At 29.6% G+C, this 13,255-nt stretch overlaps 2 protein-coding genes across 2 annotated transcripts; both read left to right on the top strand.

The window, feature by feature from the left end:
* The first annotated feature begins 3,580 nt into the window (after positions 1-3,580).
* On the top strand, positions 3,581-6,089 carry LOC105626190. Its single transcript, XM_012207498.1, has 6 exons — positions 3,581-3,813; positions 5,026-5,148; positions 5,228-5,318; positions 5,512-5,648; positions 5,796-5,962; positions 6,016-6,089. Exons 1-6 carry the CDS (start codon positions 3,581-3,583, stop codon positions 6,087-6,089), a joined length of 825 nt encoding a protein of 274 aa, XP_012062888.1.
* A 1,832-nt stretch (positions 6,090-7,921) lies between these two features.
* Positions 7,922-10,869, top strand: LOC105626189 (odorant receptor 13a-like). Its single transcript, XM_012207497.1, has 8 exons — positions 7,922-8,077; positions 9,162-9,279; positions 9,390-9,660; positions 9,859-9,981; positions 10,065-10,155; positions 10,300-10,436; positions 10,592-10,724; positions 10,819-10,869. Exons 1-8 carry the CDS (start codon positions 7,922-7,924, stop codon positions 10,867-10,869), a joined length of 1,080 nt encoding a protein of 359 aa, XP_012062887.1.
* Positions 10,870-13,255: the final 2,386 nt, after the last annotated feature.

The following is a 13,255-nucleotide window of genomic DNA, read 5'->3' as shown; positions in this document are numbered from 1 at the left end:
GATACTACTAAGTTATATGTACTTCTAGGACGCTCTATATATAGTTAGGTAGTAAAGTAAAAGTAACTACTATTTATTTGACATAGTAAATAGAATAAGAAAATATGATTCTTTTTACTACACCTAATATTTTTCAAAAAAATGCGGATCGAATCCGAAAATGTACGTGCATAGCTTCATAAATATAATAGTTGCGAGATCGAATACATAATTACCTCTGCTATAGGAATGCTGATAGAGATTAACATTATTGTGCTGGGTATCAATATCCTCTTTGTCTTGCTCTGATAAGGTCAGGTGTCAATCTGCGACATGAAGATTTTGTTAATGCGATAGTAATGCAATATGACCGACTGCATGGTAAACTTGCCACCATAGTAAGAGATTGGTGAGTAAACTGAAGAAGACATATACTTATGTACAGGATGCATACGGGATGTAATCAAGTTTGACACGTTCAATGTTCGTAATGATACATTGTCAGTTATTCGTTCAAGTAGTCATTTGAAATTGTCGTTCGAGCAACGGGAGCTCGAGGCGGTATCGATTTGAGCGAACAGACGATTAGCACTTTTCTTTGCGATAGTTCAATTTAAGACTTTGACAAAAAACCAAATTATTCTCAAATTATATTAATTGTGTCTTACTTAATCACGCTATATCTCTTATCATATCTTTTTTTAATGAAATTTAAAGAATTATGAGAATTTAAAAAATGGACTGCTTATATATTGAGTTGTCCGGAAAGTTCGTGCCGATGTTGAAGGAAAATTGAAACGCAGAATATTTAAATTTTATATATTTATTATATATTTTATATATATATTTATTAAATTATATAAGTTAGTCGACACGAACTTTCCGGACAATCCAATAATTTATTTGTGAAATAATTTGTGACAATTGTGATAATTCAATTACTTCGTATTTATACGTTTATATTAATTGGTTGGAATTTTTAATTAGCTTTTCTTATCCATTATTTCATTTATTTTTTTAAATCTTAATTATTCTTTTTTTCATTAACATTTACATAAGAATTATACAGGAAATTCTGATAATAAACTCGATAAATTACATATCAATACATTTGTATAAATACACTAGCATTAAATAATGAAATTTATTTAATTAATTAATATTTTTATTTACTATATAAAGATGCAGATAAAATAATTATTTTAATGCAAAAGCATACTTATTAGAAAGACATCAAAGCCATAAAATTCATTGGAAATCTCATCTACACAATCTGAAAAAAAGAGACACTATTGAAGTTAAAATATAATATTTAAATGTAATATTAACCTACAAATTCGTGGATATTCGTATTGTACAATTGTCTTTAGTGACACTATAAGTTTTTATCGTGTCATCATCTTGTTCAATGTATGACTTCTCATTCAGATAAGTATAATGTATCCTTTTGAACCTCTCTCTTGATCTTGAATTTTGCACATTCATACAAATAATATCTTAGGAATGTACTAACATTTACCAACAATAGAGCATAATAATTAGAGCATAATATTGCAGAAGATTGAAATTATATTTCCATTGAGCTCGTAATCTGCCAATAGCCAATCCTGTTGATAATCTGACAGATTGCAGCAGAGACCAAATTTAAATTGTCATTTCGTAATCATTGAATTGGAACATATTTAGCTGGTTATGAAATGACAGATTTTGCTCGGTTTCTACAGTCCCTTCGATATTTTATTAGCAGATTCTGTTCTATTTCCACTGGCATTCTATCGATCAAATTTGTCGACACGTCAATTCATGCTTTCAAGTTTTATTATAGATCAAGAGAGTTTTGGACTGTACAGAAAAAAATGTAAGTATATTTTTCTATTTTCGAGTAAACTACACTTTTGAGCATTATAATTTTATTGAAAAAAAAATTTTTTTTAATCCAATTGAATTATGTCCCATTTTTCCATATTAACCTTCCGTTCTAAATGGGGATTATGATGTGATCCCAACAAGATAAATTTCTATAACTTCTTAAAAAGTACCGCGCACATATCGCCGATTTCGAGCAACTGAAAAGTACGTTGTCATCATACTAAATTATAGTATATTTATAATGAAGTATAGCATGGGGTATAAGATATATGATCCATGTTGATTTTCCACTTAGTTCGCGGAGGATTAATAACACTTTACATTTTCGCATATACTTGCTATTTTTTATTTGATATTCATTATTTTAGGATAATAGCTTCATTTCGCGAACATATAGCTAACACTAACGTATACAATACTTACATACACTAACGTATACAATACTTACATAGAACACATTGAATTCGCAAATTGCTCAGGCGACAAAATTACGATTCATTTACGTTATTCCCGTAAATGAGTCGATCGACAATTGTAACGAAAAGCTATGATGAAAAGGGTTTCAGTGCGTGCAAATAATTGATGGCATAATGACGGACATTTATTCGCAACACAAGGAATTGTTAATGTCCCAGCGCTTCGCTTGGTGGCGATCGTACGCAAAATAAAGCAAGTATCGTTGATATAGTTCGTATTCCTAGTATTTCTAAGAATGATCGAGCGAAAGGACATTTTGCAAAGTCGGTATTATACAATTCCTAGATTATACATGACGTTAGTAGGATTATGGCCGTATCATCCAATTCGCAATAGATATCTGCATTTTGTACCAACGTTTACGATCTGTTCGATCATTCTTATACCCATGGTACATAATTTACTTTACTTAAGAAAAGAATAATGACATGAATCTCAAGAAATTTTTTATTCTTTGTATCAAATTTTTTATATAAAATCTATCGATATATATTTTTTTATATAAAATTTGCAACGCACTTTGTAGCGTTCGATAGTACTCAATTATTAACCAGCTTCTTTCATAAAAATATATTTCTTGCTAAACAAAAATATCTTGAGGCTCAGATTTTCGATCTTTTAGAAAGAATACATTAATCATTATCTTATCAATGTTTTATAACATCTATATCGATATTTTCTAATATAGCTATTGTATGTCCACATCGCTTTGAGGGATCTCGATGATCTATTCGAATGTATGCCAACGATATTAATCACAATAATATTCAGCTTTAAATTAGCGAGCTTGATGGCAAACAGTAAGAAAGTAAATAATGTGATTATATATGCAAATTTTATTAATGCAATTAATGTCAGGTAGTCTAATTCTTATTGACCAATAACAAATATAATTGTTATTGGTAAAAAAGATGGGTGTGATTGTGTTTGTAGATAGAGGCCTGTCTTAAAACGATAGAGGACGATTGGTTATTATTAAAAACGGATAGTGAAAAGGCTATTCTGCAACGACATGCTATACATGGTCAATATCTGACGATATTTTATGCAGGTATGTCAAAAAGAAGATAGATTAAGTTTCATTTTGGTAAAATATTCTCTTGGAAAAAAAGTATATAAAAAAATTGCTAGAAAATTTGCTAGAAAACTCTTTTCCAGTAACTTGAAAATCTTTCAGCGACGCTCTTTGTATTATACTCATATGTACTCATATATCACTTTTCCAGTCTTTATGATTTCGACGGGATTGCTCTACATGTTCAAGTCAATTGTGTTAATAATGATAGAGGATACATCAAACTCGACTAGATTGGACGCAACGAAACTACCTTTTCGCGTGGAATACGGCTACAGAATAGATCAGTACTTCTATCCAATAATGATTCATTGTTATCTAACTGTATACTCTCATGTGACCGCCACGGTTGCTGCTGATACTTTCTACTTCGCTTTGATTCAACATGCCTGCGGGATGTTCTCGATTGTCGGGTAAAAATCTTAAAAAGAATATTTTAAAATCTGATATTAGGAAACAAACATCATGACCGATATTATAAAAAACATTTTGATATAGAAAAGATCAAAACCGGTTGTCAATTTTTGAATAATTATTTATAGAAAAAAATGGATGTAAAATTTTTAAACATTATATACGTTATAATGCTTATATATTTACATCTCTTGAGTATTTTTAAAAAAGATTACTTGAATACATCATCATATAAATAAGTTTTTAATTTAATTTAATTTTAAATAAAGCTGCAAAAATGTGACAATTAATCTCCCTCTTACTTAAAGTTAATATACGTGATATACGTTGTTAGTAACATAGGGTTGGTAACATATTTCACATGGATAAAACATGAAAAACACAGATTTATTTTAATATCAGTTCATATGTGAGAAATAATAGTAATTATAGTATTAACGTAAGTAAAATAATAACACTATCCGACAAAATTTAACTTTTCTTTCCTGTGACGATCATGACAATTTTTTAGTAAATTCGAAAGCACTAAATTCGAATTCCACCACCGAAAGATATTCATCACGTAAGACTTCTTATAAAATAAATCGAATAATATGAGTTAAAAAGCTTCATTTTTAGTAAGACAGTTTGTATTCACAATTTTTCTAAGAGAGATTATATTCAAAATTCTTTATTACAATAATGATTAATTAACATTAAAAAATATAGAACATGTCATTTTTATGATTACAAAGAAATTACGATAGGTAATTCTAAGAACTGAAAACAAAGAAGATCACGGCGAACAAGATGCATATGGCAATATGATCAAAAATTGCCTCAAAATGCTAGCGCGACTTTTATTTTTCTAAAATTTTTTTATTCATGTCAACTGTATTTAGATATAAAATGCATGCTATTTTACTATTGCGCATCTTCGAGAATATAACCTTGTCTAATTCCGCCATGGAAGGAGATAACAAAAATTTACTCATCAACTTCATTTTTTTAAAGGTCATTGCAATATACACAATGCTTTTAACGCAACAGCAATAGTAATAATAACCAGTAAAAATAAGTGAATGTCTTGTCATGTATTGATTGAGTTTAAACTTTTAAGAACCAATCTTTATCGGCTCCCTGATTGTTTCGGTCCTTCTTAATATCAATTTAAATAAAGACGATCTAAAAATATAATTTGCCAAGAATATTATCATTTTAGTGGCTTCCAGACACATGCTGGAACATATTGGCGAGAATATTAATGAGAATTTTAATCTGAAGCCCCACAAGATGAATGACAATGATTACAATAAAGCTCTCAGTTGTTTACGCAAACATCTGCATGTAATAAAGTACGTGTTAATTTTATTAATTTTAATAATGTGTATTTTACGTTCTATTGTTTGTAACTACATTCAAATTTCGCTATAGATTCGCAGAACTAATCGATTCCACGTTTGCCAATATATTCTTGGTTAGCGTTAGTTTGAATATGATCGGTGGCAGTATATGCGGTATTCAGGTACATTCCGATTTCTTTATGTTATATTTTACAATGAGAATTATTGCAGAAAAGATAATTTTTTATCTAATGAGTATTAATAATAGTATTTATGTTTTCTGATCTGGATGTTGTCTTGAATCATTCTTCATTGTCTTGAGAAATTCTTCATATAATAATACAGAAATGATACAAAAGGAAATGTATGTTTCAGGTACTGATGAATCTAAATGACGCGAAAGATATAGTAGCACCCCTCGCTATTTACATTGCTCAACTCACCCATCTTTTCTTTCAATTTTGGCAAGCTCAATTTTTGTTGGATTACAGCGTCATTCCATATGAATCGATGTAAGAAATGAAATCATTTTGGGCTCATTCAAGAGCTCTCGTTATCTTTTTGAAACATCAAAATTCCAAAAATCGAAAAGCTGCAAGAACTGTGAACATAAACTTAGCAGTTTTACTGCTATTTATTAATCATGATTTGAATCATAGTTGCAGAGCAAATTGGTATTACACCTCGGAAAGATGCAAAAAACTTTTACTGTTAATCATGAGTAGAACCATATCACCATGCAGAATAACTGCTGGCAAAGTAGCGACTCTATCCATTGAAAGTTTCGGCGTAGTAAATATAACTTTATTATTTAATAGTTTCTCAAGTTTCCTTGCATCTTTAGTCTTAATATATAAATAATGATGTTTCTCTTTAAAGGTTCTGAAAACATCAATATCCTATTTTACGATGCTACGCTCTTTCCATTAACAGTTTCAACGTGTGCAGGCTAGCTTGTTAAAAAAACTCTACAAGCCATATCTACATGTGGATCGTGATACATTTATGTGATTACAATTAATCTGAGTTATTTTAAATGTTAAAGATATCGAAAATATAAAATTTTATGCTAACAAATCTCAAAAATCTTTTTTTCTTATTCACTTTTTTCTTGTTCTTAAGAATTATGAACATCAAAGAGAAACATGATTCGCAATAATTGACATAATTGTTTAAGAATAAAATTCTTTTAGACGTAACTTAATCCATAAATTATACTTTTGTGAAGGTCAGAACGATTCAGACATGAATGAATAAAAATATTACTAAAGAAATATCTTAAAAATATTTTTCTTTTAATTTCTAATGTTTGAAAATTATTATTTTATGCTATTATATGTCTCAGTGTGTGTAATTACTTATAAATAAAAATAATAAATTTTATGTAGATTTAAATTTTTAATAAATTAAAGTTTAGATCAAATTAATCTTCATGCGAAAACTTATATACCTATACAAGTAGAGAAGATAGTAGTATAATACAGCCCCTATTTACATTTTATACAATAACTTGGTTAATAATCAACTGAAATTAAAACTTAACAATTATATTCGTCGAAGTGTTGTTCAGTCGATTCTAAACTCAGAGTTACGAAACATTTATTATATATATATATATACATATATAAGATACATATAAGTCTTACATATATATGACATTTTATTAAGATATTTATAAAAATATAGCGAAACTGCATTAATGACTCGAAGAGAAAGAGAAATGATAATGTGGCCTTTCAAAAATAGATTCAAAAAATTGATTTTTTTAAGAAAATAGTGTTTGATTACAAAATTAACAAAAAAGTAAGACATTTTAGAATGTAAACAAATAAATGTATATACGTACACATAACTTCTGTATATAAGCTGCTCTGTACTAAAAATCTCACTACTAAAATAGTACACATAAATAAATTATAAATTAACAACAATTATAAATTAAGTAGAACTATGATTGATTATCAAATAATTATTTTAATGCGAAAACCTCAAAAAAGAGGCCGTGAATAATCAATATACACACAGAGTCATATTAGCAAAATGACATGCTATTATTTAAATGTACATAACTCAAAATATATACAATCATCGAATAAAATGTTAAATAGCAAACACATACTCAAAAATACATATATTCATGTGATAATACGCTCAAGTTTAAAAAAAAAATGAGGAAGTAGAGGTAATGCTACCTTAGAAATATTTCGAACTTGAAAACAAAAATGCGTTATAATAAGTGCTGACTAATGATATATTAATGTCGTGGTGTAATGGCAAAATGCGAACAAATAATTCTATAAATAACCATTAGAATTCGCTATATATAATAGCGAAAATAAGAGAAGTCAATATCTACATTATCCATAATATTGAAGATGCGTTCCGAGTTACATGAAATGCACAATGTATCGTTTTATCCTTTTATTAATTGATAAACAACAAGGATGAATGATGCGCTTTATGCGTCACTCTAGGTGATATTATGGCCTTCTCCTCTACTTACGGGTTAATAATTCAATTTATTATCGCACGGCGAGAACTATTGATTCCATTGTACGAGCTATCACTCTTTGCAAAACTGCGATCAAAAGACGCAGTTGTGTAGTAGGAACTTACATTGAAGGGTGATATAATTGTATGTTACGGGAAATAATTGCATAATATCATAATTACAGTCATGCAATGCTGTGACATAAGGAATTGTTAATAACTATTCCCACAACTTGCCGAGTGACGAGTATTCACAAGAAATCGTCGATAATTTGTAGTCTTAGTGTTCTTGAAAATGGATGAACGAAAGAACATTTGGCAAAGCCGCTTTTATACAGTTCCCAGAGTGTATATGAGCTTAGTAGGAATATGGCCTTATCACAGGTTTCGCTACAGATGTTTTCTTTTTGTACCGATGTTTACGTTTTCCATCACCATTCTTATACCACAAGTATGTCACAAATTGTATCACTTGTCTTTCCTTTTTATCCTCCAACATACATATGGATATATAAATGTATATTTTATATTATATTTTGTATTATATATTAATTAGATGATAATATATGTTTTAAATATGTTATATACTATATATATAATATATATAATATATAATATATATATATATAAATGTAATGCATTCTATAATATTGACGTATAGTTATTGTATCTTCTAATCGCTGCGGCGGATCTCGACGATGTATTCTCTTGCACACCATCGATGTGGATCACCATAATATTCAGCTTTAAATTAGGGTGGTTAATAATGAACAATAAAAAAGTATGTGACTATCACATATTCAATGATGTGATTAACAAGAGAGAAATTTTGATGAAAAATTCTTGATGGAAAATTTAAGGATTGAATCTTTCAGCGAATATCTTATATTCTCACAGACTTCTATAAATAGACTGCCGACTTTGCCTTCATGTTTGAAGACAGCGCTGGGCAGCGCCATATTTGTGTTCACTCTCACACGTATAAATCGGATAATAATGCTGTGTTTTCATATAAATTCATGCGATACTCACAAACAGAACGCATGCATATATGAACTGAAACAAGGATAATTCAGAATTAGGTTTATCAAAAAGAATCAAGGGAGAATGGAGTGGAGAATATTTCCCTTCTCTGATTGGATCCGCTACTTATAGTGCATTTCTGCAAATGTACATGTATGTGTATGTATATGTCATACACAATATTAGTGCGGTACAATACTAGTGTATGCAGCATACCGTATGTTCCATCACGCTCCTACCATATCTCCTACTCACTTCAATAGTATATTACAAATGCCGGCTTCCGGGTGAATCCGCTCCATTCTCCCTTGATTCTTTTCTCCCTCAATTCTCTCTGAGGTCTCCCGATTTATCTCTTTTTATATTGAGCAGTCTAGTTATAAAGGTCTGCACCTTAACGTGTAACACGTGTAGTTTTCTTCTTTTTTTTTATATAGATGCAATTGAATTTTTAATTTCGGTACTACAATAATCAACATCGCGAAAAATACGGACGCATCTTGTATTTATAGTTGAAGACCTGTCTAAAAACAATAGAGGATGATTGGTTATCATTGAATACAGATGTAGAAAGAAACATTTTACAACGTCACACCGCATACGGACGATATATCACGCTAACATATGGAAGTATGTCATGGGAACTGCTTTAGAAGATATCACATTCTTTTTTTGAAAACTAAGCCAGAGCGATCTAATGCGTACTTTCTACCGATTTAATGCGTATGTCGTGTTTTTAGTCTTCATGCAGTTTGTAGGAATCCTTCTCATCTCAAAGTCGGTCGTGATAATGCTGCTAGAGGATACTTCGGATGCTACGGTATCTTCTCTAGTGGCAGAAGCGAAACTGCCTCTTCGCGTGGAATATGGAGAAATGTTAAATCAATATTTATATCCGATGGCGGTACACTGTTATTTAGCCGTATTCTCCCACATCAGCATCACGATCGCAGTTGATTCTTGCTATATCGCTCTGATTCGGCACGCGTGCGGAATGTTCGCGATTGTTGGGTAAGAGTATCATACTCGCGATTAATAATTACAAATTGAAATATGATAAAAAAGATGAACATAAGCGATACCGCGTTCATTCCACTTACATTCTAATACTTCGTCATTCATTTTCGAATTCGCTTCGAACCCAGCCCTGATAAAAAAGTGGCTGGTTTCGATCTTGTCAAGAGTATTATTTTTTGAGCGGCTTTCCAGACACACACTGGAACACATTGGCAAAGACAGCAACGACAATTTCGACCTGAAACCCGACAAGGTAAAAGACGACAATTACAACAAAACTTTGGGCTGTCTGCGCAAGCATCTGCATGTGATACAGTGCGTGTTAATAACTTCATAATGAAATATATTGCACATCTTTAATCTCGTTTAATTGCGTTTAGTTTTTCGCAATTTCACAGATTCGCGGAACTGATTGAGTCTACGTTCACAAATATATTCCTAGTCAGCGTTTGCCTGAACATGATTGGAGGTAGTATGATCGGCATACAGGTATATAAGTTTCTGTTATTTCATAATAAAATTTTCTTCAAAGAAAATTATGCAAACGAAAAAAAATCGATTTTTAACAAAAATAATTTATATTTAGCGAAAATTTTTAGAATTTTTGGAATCTATTAAACACGTATATTTCAGGTAGTCTTAAACTTAAATGATGCAAAGGATATCGTAGAACCATTTGCTATTTATATCGCGCAACTCATTCATCTCTTCCTACAATTCTGGCCAGCTCAATTTCTATTAGATTATAGTATCCTTCCTTATGAATCAATGTAAGAACATAATTTCTTTTAATAAAATTTTTTTTTTTGGACATGTAGTTAATAATCTTTCTATAATTTTTAAAAATTTATTTTAGAAACATATATTAGCAATACATTTTTTTTCACTTAGAATTACGCTCAAGTAATCTTGTTCCAAACTGTAGTTGCAGATCAAATTGGTATTACACTTCGAGAAGATGTCGAAAACTTCTTTTTTTAATCATGAATAGGAGTTTGTTACCGTGCAAAATAACTGCTGGTAAGATCGTGCCTTTGACTATTGAAAACTTCGGCAGGGTAAGCCAATTGCATCAATATATTCACTATTTTTATTTTCATAATTTCTTAATTTCTATGTCCAAAAAAAATTTTAATTTCACTCTTTTCAAAGGTTCTAAAAACAATGATGTCTTATTTCACGATGCTACGTTCCTTTAAATGACGACTTCAACTATTTTTCTGCAATTTTTATAAAACTTATGTAGCTATTTACGTATAATTTGCCATGATAGTTTCAGCAAGATTGTGACAGATTTGAGTTAATTTAAAAGTATCAAAAATGATAAAATATTAACGGTAACAAATCTTATATCTTTTCAGTGTCGTTCGTATTACTTACACAATAATGAGTCTTTCTGGCGTTGATTTTTTATTACTTTCCAACTTTTATTTTCTTGGAATTGATTAACGATCTAATGTTACAGTTTTCCATTTGTAATCTCGAATAATACTAGCTAAAAAACTAAAAGTGCGTCTGATACTGACTGGTCAACATATTAGAATCGGAATTTTTTGATTATTTATAGTAATGTTTGCGATATGGTGCCTTATGATCACGGTAAGCGTAACTAATTTTCGGAGTAATTAATTATAATCTTAAAATTTTTTGATAAATTAGTTTTTCACAGTTTTCTATTTTGAATATTTTCTTATTTTCGTTCATTTCTTTTCTCTTTCACTCTTTCCGAGTTTAATTCTAACATTTAAATTCTCGATATAGGGGTGCTCACCATGAATAACTTTTATTCACAGTTTATATATGTTAGTTTGTGTTATCTCTGAGGAAGGCTCAAAAGTGAACCGAAACGTGTAAGCGCGTTTAATAGAATGAAGAAGTTTTACGCTTTATAAGTGTATTATTTGCGTGACTTTTCTGCGTGTGACTCCTAGTTATTCCCCCTTATTCTTTTCAATTTCTTTTGATATATAAATAGTTAATTCGATTTGTTGTATGGACTTATATCTTTTATTACAATAAAAAATTTTAATATATTAAGATAGTTAATTGAAATGTAGCGGATGAAAAATTCAGATATTATAAATCAACTATACGTTAATAATTATTATGGTTGGCAAGGCACTTCTTTCATTGTAAAACTAAATTACTATGCCCTGTTCATAAAATTCCTAAAATTGAACCCACTCGTAAACAATGCTTCCTGTACTGTTGTGTCCGACATAAATTTTCTGTCTTTCAGATTCTGTCTTTCTTCGTCAGTAACTATTCTGTAACTATTCGATTCTGTAACTATTAATTACAGTTCAGTATAAGTTGTAACATAGTTTTTAATCACGTATATGTGCGCAATGACAATGAAACTGTTATTAAAAATTACAGATTCGTGATATACGTCTCAAAAATGTAGAAATCGTAGAGCGATACAATCCAAAATATTTTTTTAAATCGAAGAGCTAAAGAAGAATCTGGAAAGCAGGAATTTTCGAAATAATACAGAAAACTGTTTGAAAGTGAATACGATTCCAATCCAAAGAGTTTTTTGAAGGTATCCATTGTGTCTAGTTTTACAATGAAATGCTTTACCAACCATAATAGTTATTAACTTGTTGACTTCAATGTTTGAATTTTCCTTTTACTTTCATTCTACTGCTCTAATATTAAAAGAAAATTATCATACAATTCTTTTTATAATCATTTAAATGGATTCTAAAGACGATTGGTCATATTGAAAATGGCGCTTACAAACGATTTACGAATCATTGACACATCAATATCTCACTCACGTACGCCACACATGCACATAAATTTTCGTATAACAATTTTAATTAGACGCCTAAGTTCAATTTTAAGAATTCCATGCTGTTTCTTCATGCAAATTACTAGTTTAACTATTTCGTAAATACGGATTGCACGGTTTTTATATGAAACAAACGTGACAGCTCTGGAGCGCCATATTGGATTAAGAAATGGTACAGATTTCTACTTCAAAATTTTTTGTCATTCTCAGCATAGACTCCTTATGTATTAATGCCCATATTTTAATCCTGAAAAAGGATTTTCGAATCTGTGAAAGAGAAAAAAGTATTTGTTATACAAAAATTGATTTAATCAGTAATACAGACAGCTTTAGTATCTTTGTAGTTACAGTTTGAAAATTTAATTTAGAATACATTATTAATTTATTACGAGAAAGAATGATTGCTATTAAAATTGAACGTATTATTAATATTTTCAAACCTTTAGTAATAAAAACTATTAATATAAAAATATATATTATGTAATGCTTCATTTCAATAATTTTATATAACTTCGATAATTGTATAAATGTGTATAATATCTATGTATACAAAAAATCATTCAGATATCAAATATTGATTTTTTTGTTAATCTATAAATGATGTTTTTTTTTAATATTATATTCTATATATTTTAATATTATATTCATTCCAATAATAAACGTAAAACTATAAAGATGATATTATAGAAATACACACACACACACACACACACACACACACACACACACACACACACACACACACACACACACACACACACACACACTATATTATTATTTATTTTACTACTA

Source organism: Atta cephalotes (assembly GCF_000143395.1).
Source record: "Atta cephalotes unplaced genomic scaffold scaffold00004, whole genome shotgun sequence".
Lineage (NCBI taxonomy): Eukaryota > Metazoa > Arthropoda > Insecta > Hymenoptera > Formicidae > Atta > Atta cephalotes.
Note: the sequence above shows the minus strand (reverse complement) of the source record. Positions and strands in the feature narration are given on the sequence as shown.